This window comes from Chelonoidis abingdonii, chromosome 2, assembly GCF_003597395.2.
Source record: "Chelonoidis abingdonii isolate Lonesome George chromosome 2, CheloAbing_2.0, whole genome shotgun sequence".
Classification (NCBI taxonomy): domain Eukaryota; kingdom Metazoa; phylum Chordata; order Testudines; family Testudinidae; genus Chelonoidis; species Chelonoidis abingdonii.
In genome coordinates this window covers 276,180,488-276,202,715 of record NC_133770.1, presented here as the reverse complement: position 1 = coordinate 276,202,715, position 22,228 = coordinate 276,180,488, and the positions used below count along the sequence as shown (strand labels likewise).

The 22,228-nt window shown below is 41.1% G+C and overlaps 1 protein-coding gene across 4 annotated transcripts in view; it reads right to left on the bottom strand.

Moving 5' to 3' along the window:
* Positions 1-4,018, bottom strand: part of MED30 (mediator complex subunit 30) — a 53,128-nt gene extending 49,110 nt beyond the window's left edge. For 3 of the 4 annotated variants that reach the window (XM_075063197.1, XM_075063199.1, XM_075063200.1), the window contains exons 1-2: positions 3,497-3,646; positions 1,509-1,714 (exon numbers count right to left, since the gene is read on the bottom strand). In XM_075063197.1, the coding sequence (XP_074919298.1) occupies positions 1,509-1,682 (174 nt within the window). In that variant the 5' untranslated portion in view covers positions 1,683-1,714; positions 3,497-3,646. Of the gene's footprint in view, positions 1-1,508; positions 1,715-3,496; positions 3,647-3,934 lie in introns of those variants that run through there. The other variant, XM_075063198.1, reaches the window with a different exon arrangement.
* Between the last annotated feature and the right edge of the window lie 18,210 nt (positions 4,019-22,228).

Sequence of the window (22,228 nt, the reverse complement as noted above, 5' to 3'; positions counted from 1 at the left end):
ACGTCATCTTAATTATCACTTCAAAAGTTTTTTTTCCCCTGCTGACGATAGCTCATCTCAATTGATTAGACTCTTCCTGTTGGTATGCATACTTCCATCTTTTCGTGTTCTCTGTATGTATAAATATCTCCTGTCTGTGTGTTCCATTCTGTGCATCTGAAGAAGTGAGCTGTAGCTCACGAAAGCTCATGTTGAAATAAATTTGTTAGTCTCTAAGGTGCCACAAGTACTCATTTTTGCAGTAACATTTTGTGAACCTTAGTTTGGGAACCATTGCCTTAAGGATACATATTTTTATTGCAGTTATTTTACAATATTTCTCACTTTACTTTTATTCAAATATAGTGAAATAGCTCAAATGAGACATCTTCATAGTTAAATTTGGATTTTAAAAAAATAACTTGTTCAATAAAAAATTTGCAACTCTAGTATGATGCACAGTTCCGGAAAAACTCTTAGAAATGCAATAATTCTGAAGCTATAACATTTTAATCTGTTATATATCAATTTACAAAGGCTATTCCATTTTGTTGGCCAAATTCTGTCTTGTACTCAAAAATGCTTCTGCTCAGCTCCCATTTACTTCAATGACTGTTGGATTCTTCCCACAGATACAAGAATCTGGCCGCTATCATTTCTCTCACCTCCCAAAACAAGTGCTATGACAACCCTAACCCCAACCCTAAACTGGTTTACACAAGATGTAGAAGATGTGATATTGGATGCCATCTTAAAATTTTATGAGATGTTATCAAGCTCAGTTTCAAAATGCTTTAGCAATAATCTTTGACATAAATATCTACGTATGGATAAAAAAATACAATATAATATAACTTCCAACGAAATAAAAAAAATCATAGTCACAGGAACAAATACAAGGATTAGATTCCAATTCATCTTCTCAGATTCCATTATTCAAATACAATTACATCTTGGGGTTTATTTGTTAATTTACTCAGTAACCAGCCTCACACTGAAGATTACTTGTACCACTTACTGAGTATAAAAAGAGCGTTAAGAATTTCACCCAGTTTTGGATGGAAAATGTTATTCTGTAATCAGATGATCAAAAGATCTCTGGCAAAATAATCCGCAAAGGCCAGCAAGAATACAGAAATGCCGTTCACGTACAAACAAATTTTATTATTTCTTAAAAGAAAATAGAAACACAAAGACAAAAGTCTTACATTTAGAATGAATCCACAGTACACTAAATGAGGAGTTTCTCTAATTCACAACGCTCATGCAACCAGGATGGAAGAACAGATTTACAGAAATAATCCAACAGCAATATACAGACAACATATCCTCACCCCCTGAAAGCAGTTTGGTCAAGAACTTGCTCTAAGCTAAACTACCTCCTTCAAATACTGAAAACACGTTCTACACATGCTATGATGTCCTGATCACCTCCAATTGTATTACTTTTTTTTTTTAAAACAGCTATTTGGTAGGAGATGGGAAGGGAACAGAAGAGAATGAAAAGGGTAGGTCTTTCTGCTTCTCACCTGCATATTCCGCAGTAGCTGAAAGATTTCCATTGTCCGAAATACAATATCCTGCACAGTTTCTTGGCCAATGCGACAGAGAGAAGCTGTGTTCACTTCCCGGGCTGCTTGAGCCTGTGGTCCTGAGAAAGCACCAGGAGGCATCCCTGCCCCAGCGAGAGGAGGAGTGGACATTGTCTGAGTTCAATCAATCCCACAAAATTAGGCTGCACACAGACAGGGAGAAAGAGATGCTGAAGTATAGTTCATGAAGTCTCAGTTAAAACTCTGTAGGGTTACTATACTCTTCCTTTCCTCATGATACCCCAGTCCCAAACATGAAAAACAAACTACATTACTAAACAGGCAAAAGATAGGTTAGTGTTTCAAACATCAGGTTTGAAATATCTTCAGCCTCCTTGAACCACAGGTTTGTAACTCAGTAGGACAAACTCAGTTCTAGCAACTTATATCCAAGCAGTTCACACTATAAAGGAATTATTTGGATAAGTCCTGTCTCCTATCTACTCTATGTGGACATGAAAGATCCTAGGGCACTTTTCCTAGAAGTAGGAGTTTGTCCTAGTACCATTGGCCAAAATTCTTTTCTTTCCACTGTTGTCTTGTATGATTGATGTCAGCCCAATTGCTGTCCTCTCCACCTCAGAAAAGTTTTTTAGGCAGTATATGTAGTCCATGAGCAGCTTTGGGATGAAAGGTGTAATAAAAGTTTAAACTAAATTCCATATCTAGGTATTGTTTCATTTGGTTTATCAAGTTCCTCTCTAGAACTCTAGATGCTTTACACACACTGTACAAACATCTAGAAAAAGGCAAGCAGGCCCAAAACTTTTTACCCTAAGGAAGATGGTTTTGATGTCTGGGCAACATGTCAAAGCATTAGGGGTTGCCCACCAGAAGCTTAGTGGGAAAGGATGAGAAAACACATGGGCTTAACTACTTAGTGTGTGGGTGTTATCAATCCCCATCCTTTCCTCCCGGCTGCAACATACTTTGAGGTCACCGGACTCTGAAATGTGGAACATGGCGGGAAGTCCTTCGCACTGAAGTGGGGACTCAGTCTCCTATTCTGCTGGGCTCGAGAGGCGACCAATCTCCTATGCTTCTGCTTCTGGGTGGGAGGGGTCAGTTCCACGGGAGGCAGGAGGCACAGTCCTTTACTCCTGAGTCAGTGATGGGCAACCTGCAGCCCATCCGGGTAATCCGCGGGTGGGCCGCAAAATGATTTGTTTACATCAACTATCTGCAGGCCCACGCCCCTTCCCACAGATCCCATTGGCCGGGAATGGAGGTACACCAAGCCATCTAGATATTTGCCTACTTTTACAACTGACTACATAAAAAGCATTAGCAAAGTCACTACAAACTAACATTTCATACAGACAATGAGTTGTTTACACTGCTGTATCTACTATACACTGAAATGTACATACAATATTTATAATCCAATTGATTTATAATAATACGACAAAAATGAGAACATAACCAACTTTTCAGTAATAGTGTACTGTGGCACTTTTGTATTTTTATGTCTGATTTTGTAAGCAAGCAGTTTTAAGTGAGGTGACACGACAAATCAGACTCCTTAAAGGGGTACATTAGTCTGGAAAGGTTCAGAGCCACTGCTGGAGGAGAGGAGAGGGCTGGGATAGTCTTCCACTTCACAGGGAGGGGAGAATTTCTCACCTGTGGGGAATGCAGTCCTGGGAGGGAGGGGGTGTTGACCCTGATCTCTTGTGGGTCCCAACACCTGGCTAGGGACTGGTGGAGGGAAAGAGGAGCAGCCTTTGAGGGTGGGGGGATTCCTGACCTGGGGGGAGGGGCAGTCCCACACCTCTGGGAGGGAAGCGCAACCCTCTACTTCGGGGAGGGTGGGGGGATTCCTGACCCGGGGGGAGGGGCAGTGCTCTACGCCCGGCGGGGAGGCAGAAGGGCGGGGCTCCTCTCCGCCGAGGAGGTCGCTGAGAGCGGGGTGCTGAGCTACTTACGCCGGGTGGGGGCTGGGCTGACTCCCCCGCTGGGAGGCGGACGACAGGAGTCTCCGACCGGCGCGGGTAGTTACCCTGGAAACAGCCAGGCGGAAGGAGATGACAGGACTGGGGAGAGAAACGGTGGCGAGGCCGCGCGAGAAGTGAGGCCAGAGGAAGGGGCGGGGCGGCGCGGCGCGGCGCGCGGCCCATGGCTGGGAAGGCGAGAGCGGAGCGCGCGTGCGGGACAGGCGGGGAGGGGGCAGCATCTGCGGGTGGTGGCACTGGCGCGAGGCGTGTTGCGTTCTGCGCGGTCAGAGCGGTCCCTGTCGTGCCCAGGGCCGCGTCCCGGCGGGGGGTCGGGGCGGGTTTTGGGGGCCTAACGTGTTTATTGGCCGAGAAACGCGGACTGGGGCCGGACCAGACCCTGGTGGCGCGGGTTTGTGTGCGGTGACCTACCCAGGAGCGCCGGAGCGGGCAGGACGCCTGGTGTGAATGTGAACTTCGAAGGCTGCTTCGCTTTTATTCTCCACAGAGCAGCCGCTGAGAAGAACTGAAACGTTTCGCTTGGTGGGCTGGATCTAGGGCTGGGGATCCGGGAGCAACGTCACCTCGTGCCCGGCGCTGGGGTGTTGCCAGATCCAAATATTTTTTTAAAGACATCAGCCTCCCTGGGTATTATGATTGGCCTAAAAGTTGTGAGATTTTTAAAAAAATGTGGTTATTTTTATTGGCCCTCTGGTTTTTGGTCCCTGGTTTTTGTGCACTTGTTTCACAGTTTCGTGCCTTTCTCTGCAACTGAGGGCTAGAAATGCACTTATTTAAATGAAAGCTGAATTTGTCATGACTGGGAGGGAGGGATAGCTCAGTGATTTGAGAGTTGGCCTGCTAAACCCAGGGTTGTGAGTTCAGTCCTTGAGGGGACCATTTAGGGAACTGGGGTAAAAATCTGGGGATGGATTGTGCTTTGAGCAGGGGGATTAGATTAGATCTGCTCTGCTCTCCGAAGGTCCCTTCCAACTCTAATATTCTATGTTCTCCCATGACTCTAAGAAAGATCCCAATTAATGCCAGAGGTTGCAACTGAGGATGTCATTTTTATCTCTTTAGGTTGAAAATTTAGGGTCAAATTCTTCTCACCTGACTCAGCTAAATAGCATTATTCTTGTGAATAAGGCAAATATGATTTAGCCTTTAAACTTGCCCGTTTTCCTGTGAGACTATATTATTATAACAGACTATCTGTTTTTGGCAACTCATTCTGAGGCCTGGTCTACATACAGATTTTGAACCAGTATAAATAAGTGAGGAGTGATTTTTTTTTAATGTAATTATACTGGTACAATCCCTGTGGTGGACACATTTATACCAGTATAAAAGTGCTTTATACAGGTATAGGGTTTTCCCTTTCCTGCATGGGTATAAGCTTAAAGACTTCATTACACACGGAGTGTTTCCTCATTAACTCTGTGTGTGAACACTCCTCTTTGGAGTTGATTGCTGTTTTCGTGCTTAGTGTACCCCCTAAGAACAGCTATTACACTTTTAATTCATACCCTACCTTAATCAGTGTTAACTTTCAAATGTAGACAAGCCCTCAAACACCTTTACGCTGATATAATTGAACGCAGACAAGGCCTGAGATAGTGCTAGTATTTTGAAAATCAGAATACGCTACCTGGAAGAAGCAGGGTGGGGTATGAATCCTCTTTGCTGTTACTCCAAAAATTGTGTTCCTTGTCAGAAAAATTATATAATAAATATGTAATGTCAAGAACCTCCCCCTTCCTATTCCCAAAGTTCTTGCTTGATCACCTTCTTTGAAGAACAGGGCTAGGTAGACAAACATTTAGGGTAAAAAATGTAACCACATTAGAAAACTAAAATTCAGAGTGCCCCAAGTACTGATAAAAATGTCTTTGAGTACTAATAAATATACTTGTCTCCATATAGTGGAAAAATGAACCAATGCCAGTGTTTGCTTCCTTTCTTTGTAATGGCAGTCAAGTTTCTGCATGTGTTAGCTTGATAAAAATCAAAGTTCCTGTTTCCACAGTTATCATCATAGAGTTCTAATGATTCTGACGGTGACTGCATGAAAACCCAGAAGGGTGCATTTATACACCAGTGGCTTTTTACTAATTCAATGTGTTTGGATCAAAGTACAGGGCTGAAGTATTTGTGCTATATTAATACTGATGGCACGTATAGTCTTCTATATGATATTTATAATGTTTGTCATTCTGGTAGCAAATCAGAGTCAGGCTGTATACCATGATCAGTTTTTAAGAGGACAAAAGAAAGCAGTAAAGATTACTAGGGACAGACTTGCCACCAGAACTAAGCTGCTCATACCCTTGAAACAGATTAATTGCGCTTTGACCTGGCTGGCTAAATAAATAGTAATTTTCTTTCAAAAACATTCCCCTAGCCAAAGCACAGCACAAATGATCCTAACAAAGATATTAGCATTAACCAAGCTGTGCAGTATAATGTGTTCTACGATGTATAGAGTGATTATACAACTATTTAAGGATTAAACTATCAAACTTGATTCCTATAGTCAAGTCAGTGGTTGTGTAAAAAAGTTTTCTGAGTGCCCTCTTATATTAATGGCTTAAATATATACACTACCCACGTGCATTTATATATAGATATAGATAAAAACAAACTTCTAAATAAAAAGCTGCTTTCGTAATTGATTGTGTGGAGGCTCTGTGTAAAAATAAGAGGAATATATTTCCAGGCCAGCAGGCTCCCACTGTTACTAACAATACGTGAAAAATGCCCACCATGCCTGGGTGCTCAACGCTTGGCAGATGTAGCTCTAACGCCTAAAGAAACACCATTCCCTCTCTGCAAGGGACTTAATTCATTCCCTCTTTGCTGGGAGACTTTAGGTTGTGCACATAGGGATGCCTGCGGGATCTGGAATTCTCTGAATCTTTTCAGGATTACACCTTCTGATCTTCTGTGCCAATGCAAGGGAGCAGGAGCCACCTCATACCTTTCCCTGCTTGAACCAGAACACCCCCTCCAGCCCTGCTTAAACCAGAAAACACACACAATACTCTGTTTTGGCCAAATGTGTCCAGCTCAGACAGTCCCTCCTTCACATCCATACTGATTCATGGCATTAGTTCAACCAGTGTCTTTGGATATAATGGTCTTTGCCAACTACCACACACAGCATCAAATATCTCTTATTTCTCTACCTAAGGAGCTGCACTGAAAATGTAGCAAAAAGCTGTCTCCAAACACATCTGCCCCTATATCCTTCCCTATCAGGTTTAAGGTGTGGGTGGACAATCTCTTCTTTTCTATGAATAAAGAGGAAACCTCCGTATTCATACTCTAAGATCCCTCCACAGGATTCTTTACTGTTGATCACTGAATGCTGTGTACAGGGAAATGTTTTAAACAGAACCACAGGGTTCTAGTCTCCCCCATCTAGTTCAATGTTTACATGCAGCTACTAGGATGAATAGTGAGACTTCACTGATTCAGCTGCCAATAATACGTAGAGAGCATACAAGTCTGTTAAACTATGATAAGGCCATGTCACCCAGTTATCTGAGTATCTGGCCAACAACAGATGAGGAAAAGACGGCTAAAGTCAAACTTTATGCAAACAGATTATGCTGGTAGGCCAAAGGAATCATGTTGAAGAGCTTACTGCCACAGTCTTGTCTCCCTGTACAGTCCCAAAGACAATCATTTATAGGGGTCGAGCACATCCACAGTTGGGCTACATAGGATAAATTGTAGAAGGGATATAAGACCTCATGCTACAGGACATAAGGCAACTACTAAATGCTTGAGGTTAGGAAGAAACATCTGTGAGCAGGCATTTTTCATAACTGCTCACTGTAGGGTTCTTTTACCTTTGAAGCATTTGGCACTAACTTACTGCTGTCAGAGGCAGGATACTGGACTAGCTGGAACTTTGGTCTGATCCACATGGCAAATTGGCAATTTGCCATGTTTGTATGAGATACAGGCCTCAGTGGAGCATTTTAGCCAGTTTCTGAATGTTTGCAGTATGGCCAAGCAAAGAATTTGTAGGAACCGCAGGGTTTTCAAGAGTGGCACTCTTTCCTACCGTACATCATAGCTAATGATGGTATCTCTTTGCACCAGAGCACTCTGAGACCGTGCATACCCACTTCTCCCCTGGTTTATGAAGCTCTAGCCTAACTATACAAACCCTGACAGCTGGTGGTTCTACTACAAACTCAGCAGGTGCAAAGTGGTGATTCAGTGGGCATTTTGGTGGCCTAAAGCAAAGTGGAGGATCTTGCTGACATGCAATGATGATGCAGTCAGCAATGTGAGTATCACTATCATCCTGTGGTATTCTGCAAAATGTTAGTGAAAGTAAGAGTGAGGTTGTCTTGGTTGTCTGAGAGGGGAGGCCAGCCCTGCTCTACACTATAAGTGCTAGGCCCTGAAAAGAACAGTAGCCTGGAGTTTTTCCAGGCACCAGTTGTTACCTGGGGACCATTTCCTCTATCTCTGTGTCTGTCATTCTCTTGGTCTTTATCTGGCCTTTAACTCCAGAAACAGGTAGACTGACCCCTGAGACTTCTCACTCTGGCCTTAAAGTGTCAGTATACCCCAGTCCAGTTCCCTAGTGCCTTGTCTTTTGAGGAGTTGGTATCCACGAGTGGATTGCATGGGTAGTTCACATTCTCATTGCCTAGTTAGACTCATCATTGCTCCAGGGAACACACAGTAAGAGTGGCATGAAATGCCTTTTCACCTATAGCCCCATTCTCATAAACAACATTATTTGCCATTTATTCACTGTCGATCAATTTGGATTTTATGGTCTCTTTTATTTTCAGGTTCCACAACCCTTGCTGCAAGTGAATCAGATTTTGTGTGCAAAGCCTGAATAGCATGTAAAGCAGTTAATAATGAGCATGTAAAACTAGCCTCTGCCAATGCTATAAATCTGGTCCTGTGAGTTTTCTGCATTCTGTTCAATTGCTTGCCCATATATGCAACTCTTCTCTGTCTTACACTCTTATTTGTGCCTTCAACCATATAATTCATTCATCCAAGGTGCACTTGTCACTTCCCCCCCCCCCCCTTAGTGGTAGCTTTACAACTTGTTAAAAAAGGAGGGCTTATGTTAGTAGTAGTAAATATTTATATTATGGCATCACCCAATTGTGTGGGACACTGTGCAAACACAGCAAAGACAATCCCTCCTCGAGTAGTGTACAATCCAGAGATCATGTATTTCAAAGCACAAAGGAGAATAGGCAAAGGAGGGCCTAGGGATAGCTGGAAAAGGATGATGGAGTGGCTTAATTTAGAACAAAAGATGTGAGAATTATAGAAGGTAATGCAGCATAAGTAATAAGAATACAGACATTTTAATTTAATAACTCACATCCAAGAAGCTATCATCTTGCCAATGAAGAAGTTAAAGCTGCTGGTAGCCTTCCAATGCGCTAAGGCTACATGCAGTAAAACTAGAGAGTAGAATGATAAAGAGAAAAAAAAAATCACTGAAGGCACAGGTTTGACCACAAATCATTCCACTGCAAGTTGTGTGTCACTTCAGGGATTCTGGATTGACCCACATTGACACTTTCTATGCAAAAGTCTCTAGCTGCATCACAAATAAACAGAATCCAAACTCAGCACTTTCTATATGTCTTCAGAATTTTCTACCCTATTTTCAGACAACACAACCCTCCTCTTCTGAAAGTAACCTACCCTTTTTAAAGGTGTTAAGTCTAAGTAGGCAAATAGGCTCAGATGCAGCTAGTCAGTTGTGTTATTATCATGTCTTTTAATGCAATTCAGAACAGGTTAGATGCATTCCAATGTAGGTACCATGGGTGTCTCAAGATGCCTGAAGGTACCCTGCTGTACTGTGTTGGAGGCCTCAAGTGCCCTGCCCATGTGCACCTTCCTCCTAGTAATGTTGTGCGTAGTTTTACCAATGGAAAGGTCCATAACAATTTACCCTTGTACTATGCTCTCAATTTGCAAGTCCAACCTTTTCCAAATGCAGAATTTTCCCGTGATAGGGAGCAGGAGAGAGCTGCCAATATAAGAAGCGTATAAATGTAGGGCAATAAGGGACCATGAGAGATCATCTAGTCCAGCCCATTAGGCTGAGGCAGGATCAAATATCCCTGCAGGTGTTTGTCTAACCTGTTCTTTAAAACCTCCAAGGATGCAGATTCCACAACCTCCCTTGGAAATCTATTCCAGGGATTAACTACCCTTATAGTCAGAGAGTTTTTCCTAATTTCTAACATAGCTCTCTGTTGCTGCAGATTAAGCCCATTACTTCTTGTCCTACCTTTGGTGGACCTGGAAAATAATTGATCATCATCCTCTTTATAACAGCTCTTAATGTATTTGAAACAATTATCAGGTTTCCCCATAGTCTTATTTTCTCAAGACTAAACATGCCCTGTTTTTTTTAACCTTTTCTCATATGTCAAATTTTCTAAACCTTCTATCATTTTCATTGCTTTTCTGGACTCTCTCCAGTTTGTTCACATCTTTCCTAAGGTGTGGCACCCAGAATTGGACCTCAGCTGACGCTTCATTTGTGCTGAGTGGGACAAATACCTTCCGTGCCTTACATCTGACACTCCTATTAATGCCTCCCAGAATATTAACCTTTTTGCTACTGAGTCACATTACTAATGCATATGTAACTTGTGATCCACTATCAAATATGGTTATTTACCTATACTGTGATTGTTGTTCTTCAAGCTGTGGGCGCAGATGTATATCCTACTTATTGTGCGTGTGTCCAGTGCACTGAAGTTGGACAACTTTGCCGAGCAGTACTCGTGGGGCAGCACTCAGACCTTGTGCCATTCACCCCTCCCGTGGCTATAGTAGGGCAGTATCGCCCTGATGTTGCTAAATTCCTTTGCACCAAACATCCACGGTAGAGACTGCAGTGTGGAGGGGACTGAGGGTGCAGGGTATTCCACGACACATCTTCACCCACATCTCAAAGAACAACTGTTACAGTACAGGTAAATAACGATTTTTCTTCTTGAGGTGGAAGCAAATATATATTCCACTTAGGTGACTCACAAGCAGTACTCATAGGGTCTTGGGGTCTGTTTAAATGACTGCAGGACAGCCTTCCCAAAGTTTACATCTGATCTAGACACAATAGTAATGACATAATGCTTGGTAACAGCATGTTAAGAGAACCAAGTTGCTGCCCTGCAAATGTCCGTTATTGAAACAGCACTTAGGAGCGCTATTAACATTGCTTGGACTCTTGTGGAATGATCTTGTAATCTCTGTGGAGATGTAGTCTGAGCTACTTCATATGCTGTCATGATGCAGGAAGTTATCCACCTGGAGACTGTCTGCACAAAGTTTGCTTGACCTTTCATTTGACCTTCACAGGAGACCAAAAGGTGAGGTGAAGAACAGAAAGGTCTAGTCCTATCCATATAAAACTCCACATATTGACTGACATCCAGCAAATGAAGTTGCTTCTCATTCAAATTTGCATGTGGTTTGGGGAAGAATACGGTAAATATATGACTTGGTTCAGATGAACTGAAAAATCATCTTAGACAAAACTTTAGGACAGGGGTGGCCAACCTGAGCCTGAGAAGGAGCCAGAATTTACCAATGTACATTGCCAAAGAGCCACAGTAATATGTCAGCAGCCGCCCATCATCTCCCCACCACACTTCCAGCACCTCCCACCCACTGGCAGCCCCACCGATCAGCACCTGTGGGGAGGCATGGCCTGTAGCAGAGCCAAGGGCTGAGTAGTGAGCAACCTCTCGCACATTGGAAAGTTGGCGCCTGTAGTTCCAGCCCCAGTCAGTACCTGTATAAGGAGCCACATATTAACTTCAGAAGAGCCACATGTGGTTCCGGAGCCACAGGTTGGCCACCCCTGCTTTAGGATATGCTGCAGGGCCACTTTGTCCTTGGAAAACTCTATATATGGAGGCTCTGTGATCAAAAACTACAACTCACACACTGTCCTCACAGATGTTATTGCAACAAGGAGGGCTGTTTTCAGACCCAGAAGAGACAGAACAAGTTGCCAGAGGCTAAACGGAGGTCCCAGAAGAGGCACTAGGACAGTATTAAGGGCCCACAACGGAACTGTCTCTTTAACTAGAAGGTGGAGACGAGTAACTCCTCTCAGAAATCTCACTACCATGGAGTTCAAAATACTGACTTCTTTTGGATGTGCAGATGAAATGCTGAGATTGCTGCCAGGTGTACTCTTAATGAACTGAGGGAAGGACCAGAAGATTAAAGGTGTAACAGGTTCTCCATAATGTCCTGGATGCAGGCCAGCATCAGCTGAATTTTCCAGGCTAGTGACCACACTGAGGCTCACCTCCATTTGACCAAACAAGTAACTCTGGTAAAGGGCTTGCTACTATTAAGCATTTGTCAGACAGCTTCTGAATTTCATTTCTTCTCATCTAGCTATGCAGAGTGTTGAGAGCTGGATGCAAAACCCAACCATGGTGTTAAGTCATGAGATCAGGATGAAGAGATGTGTTTAGAACAATTGGTCACAGTCATTTAATAATAAAACTTGTCACTTGAATCTATTACTTGAAAACAACAACAGAGGGGTATAGAATGCTTTTCATATAAACATTAAAAGTCAACATCATTTTGTTTTGTATATGGCCACTAGAGATAATTGCAAACGACTCATCTATTCTCCAGGGGCTCATCTTCTCCCATGGCAGGTGTATCGGGATCACTGCTCAGTGCAAAGCAGCATATCTGCAATAACAGAGGTGAGCCGAGCTGGGATGCAAACAGATGAGACTGGGGAAAGTCTATCTAGGACACACAAGAAATAGGAGTAGAGACTACACAAGAGATGAAATGGAAGGGCAGACCTTCAAATTATTCCACCAGTGAAACAGCGAGATGGGGATTCCAAGGAAGCCCAACCAGTTTAAATACCACAATTTATCTTAAAAAGCCTTTGTTACAGCTCCCACCACAAACAATATCTCTGAAGCAGATCTCTGTTGCAAGTCAGATTGTATTTGACTGGCCGCTGTCAGAAGGTAGGCTGTTGGGCTAGATGGACTATGGTCATTCTTAAGTTCCGCAGCGCTGTTGCCTTTCTTGGGGGTGGGGGTGGGGGCTGCTTCAAGGCCATATTGTTGAAGGCTGCTATTGTGGATAGGGATGTGGATGCACATGGGGGCATACATGCAATTGTCTGTCATGCTAGGGATTAGAGCAGCTGTCACAGGGATCCCTCGTATGCTATCATTTTTTAAACCAAGACAGTACTATTGGAATTTAGAAGAAAACTGTTAAAACAAATTTGGCCCTAAACTTAGGCTTTGTAAAAATTAGGTTTTACCAAACATAAGCCTGGTAGAGATGTTGCCATTTTTTGTTTTCAACATTCCATTAGAAACTCTCTTGCAGTGTTTGCAACTAGAACTGGTCAGGAAATGATATTCTCCCAGCCCCCCAGCCCTGGAAAGATTTTGGTGAAAATGAATGTTTGTTTGTTGCCACTGAAAAATGTTTTTCCCCAAATGTTTGGGGGTGGTGGTGGTGGGGGTTTTGGTCAAAACTAATTTAAAAAAAACAAATTTTTTTCTAAACAAATTTTCATTTAATTGAAAAGCCATTTCCCATCAAAAATGTTTTAATGGAAAATTTTTGATTAGCACTATTTGCAACACAAACATTACAGCATCTTAAAGTGAATCTTACTAAAAAGTGACAAAAGAAGATGAAATTGACTAATTGTGTAATCGAAGTTCAAGCAAAAAGGAAGTCAAAAAATAAACAGCCTAAATTGTGAGGGTTCATCTATATGTTTGAAATCTTCTGTTTTAACACTGTAAGGGATAATTTGGAACATGTGACGGGAATTGTGACTTTGAGCATGTGGGATTTTTTTTGTTTGTTTTAACTTCATTTTAACCAAACACTGGTCCTTTAAGAGAATACATTTTCAATAACTTCAATAAATACTATCCCTGTGGATATCAACAAAAGGGGCATCAGATATGAAAAAAAGAATAAATCCTAGTCCTTTGCCACAATACTGGTGGCAACAACAATAATAGTCCATGCATCACTGCAAGAAGGAACAGATAAAATATGTTTCTAAGGGCTTTATCACAAAGCACTGAATGACTTCTGTGAGCTACTCGGCATATTTAACTCCTATTGGGTGAGTTGAGGATGCTCAGAACCAGGCAGGATCAACCCCAAATCTCCACCTCTCTACTTCTCAGGTACAAATGCCAAATTACCATACATAAAAAGGCATATATAAAGAACACATAAAAGAACTATTTTCTTTAATCAGACAATCTGTGAAATCCTTTCCACAACCTTTACAGAATCAAAGTCTTGGTCTAGAAAGAGTACATGCAGGTAAAAGTCAGTGTCCTGCTGCTGCTTCTGAAGTTGAGATTAAAAGAATTTTAATTTTATCTGGAAAGATTAAAATTCACCTGTCTGATATGTGTTTCACATGCTGTAAGAAGACCCTTTGCTTGGAATTGTATGTTCATGTCCTTCAAACATTGAGAGAGAGAGAGAGAGAGAGATGTGTGTGTGTGTGTGTGTGTGTGTGTATGTATATATATATATATATATATATAGATAGATAGATAGATAGATATATAAACACACACTGGCTGTCAGAACAAAAGCAGAGATGCAAACCACTACTCATCTGTTTCCCTTTTCTAGAAAATCTTAATATTCAAAGGTAAAAATGTACTTAGAATGCTGTTTCCATTAGTGTCAGAAGTGACAGAGCAAACATACAGTATTATACGGATGTGGGAAGAGACTTTTCAGCAGGTAGTATCTACTAAGCAATAGCAGCATATGTGGGGAAGAATGAAATGCTTATCCTAAAGCAAGAAAAGAAAACTACAGTGCAAAGGTCAGGTCAATGTTTCATCATTTGTTGGTTAAGTTGAACAAGATAAAACCATTTCCTCCACCAACTATATGAAATGAGAAGTTTTGTAAGTGACTTTTCTCATCTCTGTTTGGCAATATTCAGTGATTCAGTTGTTTAGGAATCTGGCTATAGGGCTGACTAACAGATACTGCATTACATTCAGTGTAAACAGAAAGAAGGATGAATACGTTTGGGCAGATCTTCCACTGCTGTAAATTGTCATAGCTCTATTGACTTCAAATAGAGTTATTTACTGAAGTCAAGTAAGTGTTTACAATTTACACCAGTTGAACTTTTGCCCTATTTTGTATTACGCTAAAATGTTTCTGAGACTGAGGCCTGGTCTACACTGCCGCTTAAATCGATGTAAGTTACGTTGCTCAGAGAGGTGAAAAAAATCACATACATCCCGAGCGACATAGCTTACATTGACCTAATGTGGTGTCTACACCATGTTACGTCAGTGAGAGATGGTCTCCTGCCAACTTAGCTTCTGCCTCTTGGGGAGGTGGAGTACTGAAGTCAACGGGAGAGCACTCTCCCATTGACTTATCACATCTTCACCAGACCCGCTAAATTGATGCAGCAGCACCGATTCAGTGGGCTAGTGTAGACAAGCTCTGAGAGAAGGATAAACCTCATCTAGGTTTCACTTGGGCTGCAATCTGATCTGAAAAATTTAAAATTGAGATTTGGAACATTCCAAAGCTTGGGAAATTTTGGATCCAGGGATTTGGTTCAGCCAAATACAGCAAATACAGGGCCACTTCCAAAATCTGAATCCACATTTAGATAAAGAATGGAATTTTATTTTACAAATGTCAAGTATTATATACTCTGGCTATTCTGTGGGCCTGATTCTCCACTGATTTGCACCATTTGGAGAAATGGTCTGAGGTAAACAGGATGAAGTTTAATAAAGACAAATGCAAAGTGCTCCACTTAGGAAGGAACAATCAGTTTCACACATACAGAATGGGAAGAAACTGTTTAGGAAGGAGTATGGCAGAAAGGGATCCCGGGGTTATAGTGGACCACAAGCTAAATATGAGTCAACAGTGTGATGCTGTTGCAAAAAAAGCAAAAATGATTCTGGGATGCATTAACAGGTATGTTGTGAGCAAGACACAAGAAGTCATTCTTCCGCTCTACTCTGCGCTGGTTAGGCCTCAACTGGCGTATTGTGTCCAGTTCTGGGCACCGCATTTCAAGAAAGATGTGGAGAAATTGGAGAGGGTCCAGAGAAGAGCAACAAGAATGATTAAAGGTCTAGAGAACATGACCGATGAAGGAAGGCTGAAAGAATTGGGTTTGTTTAGTTTGGAAAAGAGAAGACTGAGAGGGGACATGATAGCAGTTTTCAGGTATCTAAAAGGGTGTCATAGGAGGAGGGAGAAAACTTGTTCACCTTAGCCTCTAATGATAGAACAAGAAGCAATGGGCTTAAACTGCAGCAAGGGAGGTTTAGGTTGGACATTAGGAAAAAGTTCCTAACTGTCAGGTGGTTAAACACTGGAATAAATTGCCTAAGGAGGTTATGGAATCTCCATCTCTGGAGATATTTAAGAGTAGGTTAGATAAATGTCTATCAGGGCTGGTCTAGACAGTATTTGGTCCTGCCGTGAGGGCAGGGGACTGGACTTGATGACCTCTCGAGGTCTCTTCCAGCCCTAGAATCTATGAATCTATGCATTTGTAGCCATTTATAGCTACACCAAGAGAGTGCAAAAGGGGTATAAAATATTGCTGTGCTGATCTGTACACAAGATGCAAGAGGATGGAGAGAGAGGCCCTTTCAGTGTCTCTTTTGGCAGGTCCTCCTTAATTCTGCTTTCTGTGACAATCCCATAAGGCTTGGTCTTAGTGCCCTGCATCGTCTCTTTCTCTATACAGTTTCTGTGCATAATCTCATCTGTTCACATAGCTTCAGTTACCATCTGTATGCTGACAGCTCACACGCCTATCTTGCCACTCCTGGTCCCTTCAATGAATCCCTCCTCTCAGGTGGTCTCTTTGGTCCTGATCCAAGAAAGTAGTCTAGCATGTGGTTAATTTTGAGCAATTGAGATTCAAAATACAGGCAAATATCTCACTTTAAATAATAAGTAATATTATTATTGAAATTTTTATGCTTTGCACTACAAAGTTGACAGAAAAATCAGATTAATATCAGATTAATATCAACCCTTTCAAACAGAAAGGGTTAGAAAATCATTCAGCACATAAGTGATTTTTAAACTTTCATGAATTTAAAATCACCTTTGTGTGGCTAAATGCAACTCATATACAAAGAATCCAGCAATTAAACCTATATTTAGGATTTGGGGTAATTTTTTTTTATACTTACTGGTCACCTTTAAAAAGTAAATCATGGTATCCAAAAGTTAGATGAGGAAAAGTAATTGTCTGTCTGACTGCTCCATTAGTTTGTGTGTCAAATCCTGAGAAACAGCTGAGCAAAAATGTTTGCCTATCTGTCCTAACAGGGCAACAGGGTTATAGGAAAACTATAGCAATTCGTATCTCGTTCTGGCTGTTAGTTGTTTAGTAAATGTCAGGAGAGTAATTGGTCTATGGGAATTCTTTTGCTGCTGCTAACATTCTCCATATTGACATATATGAAGAAAACTGCCAATATATACTGATGTGTTTATAATGGGGAGAGTGTTCTCAGAATAACTGAAGTGTTACTTAGCTGGAGGAGAAAGAAACTGTAGAAAATAACGTCAGACAAAATGTTCCTTAGGCACAGATATGATCCATATTTGACCATATATAGTAAGAACTAAATTTGAACACAGCCTTCATAAATGGGTAAGAGCCAAGAACAGATTGGATTCCTGGCATAAAGTGAGAGAATTGCTTCAGCAAACTCTGCTCGTTATGTTGTTCCCAATGGCTTAAATTTCACTGTAGTGATAATCACTGCTTCTGGGTTCACACACATTCTCGTTGGGGAATGAAGCATAGAGACTGGCTCAAACCAAAATCACTGATCTGAATGTAGTTGACCCCACTTGTGTTAAGAGGGGGGTTTGAACTGGGGGCCACTAAGTTCTAAAAGCATAAGCCTGTACCACTTGATTTAAAAGACTATTATTTGCAATTATGGGGTCTTTCTCTAAAGTTTTTGTTACTGAAGTCCACAGATAGGATTTTGGAGTCATTGGGCCACAGATCTGACCTGCTTCGGCAATTGCTGTATCCCTGTGTGAGTTAACAAGGCCTGTGGCTGGTGTAACCCTGACTTGTAGAACTAACATTTCCAGATGGATTCTGAATTCCTTGATCATGAACTTGTACAGATGCTTGGTTGTGTTGATTTCTCCACCAACTACCTTTGTACTCCAGCTTCTTTAGCCTACCAGCCACAAAGTCCATTGCATTATGATTAGAGCGGTTCAGAAATTTTCCCAACAGAACATTTCTCTGTCAAAAAATGCTGATTTGTTGAAAGCAAAACATTTCTCAGAAATGTGTCACCATCGATGAAAATTCCTTTCAAAAGAAAAATTGAAAATGGAACGAAAATGGTGCTTAAAATTGTTGATTGACTCTAGTCTAGCTGTTGGGCTCCAGACTACAGCAGTGGAATCTCCTGGCAGGTGATGTTAGGGTTTCCATGTTCCGTGACCGTCAAAAGGATCTTGTCCCATTCTTCTTCATGGAAGGTGATCTTGTGGCCTGCAACAACATCGATGGTGTGATGGCAGCCCTCAACATCGTTCAAGATCCAAGATGAGTGGAGACTGGTTCATTGATTCATTGAAGAGATCTTAAACAGCTGTTTTGCTGCCCATACTGGCCATTTTTCTTGCCATCAATTCAGTTGGTCATCCGCCACCGCTCACTCATGACGCGCAAATCATCGCACAACTGAAACACTTTTGAGGTGCATAAACTATGCCCGAATAGTGGCAGCTTTGGGTGTGGTGATGTTGAGGTTGTTGCTCTCTTGCTTGGTCTGCAGACTGGATACACAAATACTGCTGTTTTTCTCTGCAAATGGGATAGTCGTGCAAGAGATTCCCATCACATCAAGAAAGACCCCTCTCGCACAGTCATTGAGCTGCGACGAAAAGTTCGCTCAGCATCCACCACTTGTTGAATCAAGGAGATTTTTTACCACCCTTACACATCAAGCTTGGTCTGATGAAGATTTGTCAAGGCCATTGACAAAACACAAGCGTTTCAAGTACTCCTCGTGGAAAATTTCCAAGGTTAAGTGAAGCTAAGATAAAGGAGGTGTCTTTGTTGCGTCTCAGATTCGTGAACTCTCTTTGAGATGATGCATTCTGCCATGCACTACGTGGCAAGGAAAAGACGGCATGGAAAGCCTTCCAGTAGTGGCAAAAATTTTCTCAGAAAAAACAAGGCAGACAAGCTACAGGTTGTTGGTGAAAAACCTCCTCAATGCATACAAAGCTTGGTTGCAACAAGTCACTAATGATACATTTTTTGCCACGCTCATTTAGATTTTTCACCGAAACTGCGGCCGCGAGTGACCGACGAGCACGGCGAGCGATTTCCCACAGCACATGCACACATGGAGAAATGCTATCAGGGCAATGGAGCCATCAATGCTTGCAGACTATTGCTGGACAGTGACAAGAGATGCTCCATTTAATGCAACTCAGAGCACCAAGAAGCGCCGAGTAGACCTGAATAGGACTAAACTATGTACATAATAGTTTTTTTCTTTTGTTTATAATATTTTATTTATATACACCTTTTGCTGATTTTTAAAGTGTTAATAACAGCGGTGAATATTCATCATGTAAAGCAACCATAACACACGAAAAGACTAGGTTTACCATTTATCGCATTAAAACTCTACTATCCACAATACTACATAGACATAAAATGTAAAACTTAAATACTTAGAACAGTAGCCAATCAGTTGTTTTAATCTCTATATTTGATTCAGCACTCAAAAACATTAATAAATCCACATTTTATCTCTGAAGCAGACAACTTCTCAAAAATTGTAGACCAGTGTAATTTTTGTTGCTCTTCTCTGACTTTCTCCATTTTTCCACTCCTTTCCTGAATGTGGCACCCAGAACTGGAACCATACTCCAGCAGAGTAGCAGCAGTATTACTCCCTCCTCATCGTCTTTGCTTACATACCTCCCATGCATCCCATGACTCGACTCTCCTTTTTTTGCAATAGTGTTACACTGTTGACTCATATTTAACTTACGTCCAGTATGACCCCAGATCCCTTTCGCGCATAACTCCTTCCTAGCAGTCATTTCCAATTTGTATGTGTGCAACTGATTGTTCCTTCCTAAATGGGTACATTTGCATTTGTTATTGTTGAATTTATCCTATTTACAGATCATTTTGAATTCTCTAATCCTCCTCCACAGCTTGCAACCCTCCAGCTTGGGTATCGTCTGCAACATTATAAGTGTATCTCTATGGCATTATCTAAATCATTGATGAAGATATTTAGACAAGACCCAGAACTGAATCCATGCTGAAACCCACTTGTTATGTCCTTCCAGCATGACTGTGAACAACTGATAACTACTCTCTGGGAATGATTTCCAACCAGTTTTGCACCACCCTTATAGTACTCCCTCATCTAGGTTGCATTTTCCTGGTTTGTTTATGAGAAGGTAATGGGACAGTATCAAAAGCTTTACTAAAGTCAAGAATACAAGTCTAGCTGCTCTCTTCACACACCAGGCTGTTACCCTGTCAAAGAAAGCTATCAGGTTGGTTTGACATGATTTGTTCTTGACAAATCCATGCTGACTGTTACCTATCACCTTATTATCTTCTAGGTGTTTGCAAATTGATTGCTTAATTATTTGGTCCGTTATCTTTCGGGGTACAGAAGTTAAGCTGACTGGTCTTTAATTCCCTGGGTGGTCTTTATTTCCTTTTTTATAGATTGGCACTAAATCCCGTGTTGCCCCCCAAAACAGATCTAGGGGACCCACAAAGTAGCTCATCAACATATTGCCACTTCCTGAGTTTACTAGAGGTTCCCCTCAAGATGGCCTATTAACCTATTATGTTTTTGAAGGGTGAAAGTAGGCCTGCGCTAGAAGAATTACCTGGAGGTTCCCTTTTAGAAAAACCCCTCAGACCAGTTATTCTTGGAAGGACATGGATGCAGCCTTCCGATATGATTGATTGACACACAGATAGTTTGTTTTATTACAGGAGCACACTGATGATCCCTGGCTACAATGTAATCTAAACAAGACAATTCCTTAATACAGATTTTAAAATATCCCAATTGCAATGTCATATAATTAGAATGGTACTAAGTGTTTCACCCGGCATACAGTGATCAGCCATGTGCAGTTACTGACAGCAGTGTTAGAACTTAAACTTTATACATGTAAAACAATGTGACATTCATAACACAAACACACATCTTTATTAATCCAGATGTACATACAGATACTCATTAATACTATTTCTATGCTATATTTACACTATAGCTGGTATGCTTATTCTCCATAGGCTTCTCTCCCTCTGCTCTGTCAATTCACCTTCTTCCCTGTCAGTGTAACTGCTACTGCTGCTATGGTTGCTGTTGCTCTCATGGCAGCTGCTTCTTGTTGGTTTCTTGATCTGTTGCAAAAACTACAACCACCCAGGCCCTTCCTAGGGGTAATGTGATAGGTTTAGTGAAGTTAAAGGAGGAAGCTACTTTTACCTATGTAATGTAACAAAAAAGCAGTGGTTTTTGGGAACCATCTCCAGACCAGAATTTAACATCAAGCTTCTAGAACTCTGACCCCTCTGCATGACCCTGATTCTGCCTCACTAAGGTTGAACATTCAAGCATTATATATATTTTAGCTGCTTAAACCTTCTTCTGATCCAACACAGTAGGATAATGAGCATACAAACCGCCAAAATCTAAAATACCAAAATTATTATAACAGGATGTAAAATAGCATGTAAGAATCCTGGTGCTGTGGGAGACCATCCCAAAAATACTTCTCACCATTTCTGTTTAGCATCTCTTTTTTACTAATTCCATAATTTGGTCCATCTCATTAGCTGATTGATGCACACGGACCATCATTTTGTGTGTGTGTGTGTATCCTTTTTGTATTTGGATCTGCAGTTCAGGATGAATAAGTAAATGCTTAACTAAACTTATATTTATAGCTAATGGTACTGGATTAACACTTGAATACATTTGATTCTGACCCTTATTTTTTGCCCATATTTAACTTCAGGTGATGTAAAATTAAAACAAGGTCCTTTTAAACAGTTATATTCGACAAACATTGGTTATCATGAGGATCATGTGTTACATTGAAGAAATGAGTAACTACAGTTTACACTAATTTCTAATATATAGAAATAATACATAATATATAATTTCTAAGTGGGAAAGGGTCTAATTGGTAATGACTTTTCCCTTTTTTCTGAATTCAAACATATATCATATGGCGATGTAGTATGATTATTACAGACATATCCAATTTCACATGCTTCTATACAAGCTTCAGGTTCTACTGCTTTCCATACAGAGGTTTCATTTATGGCCCATAATTTATGTTCCAGTACACTATTATTGACATTTAATCCCAATGCCTCAATAGGGGATATTCATTTTATTTGAGCATTTGACATCATTATTATATATGTGGTAAAGTGGTGTAAGTGTAAATCATAGGTAAAGTTTATTTTCCAACAGGAATACAGATTTTGTACAAAAATAGTAGCATGTTTCCACATTATACTGCTTATTTCTAATGGTCGAATATCACTCATTCCATATTTTATGATGTATTTTATTACATCATTAGTCCATGCTTGTGCCTGTATGCAAGCTA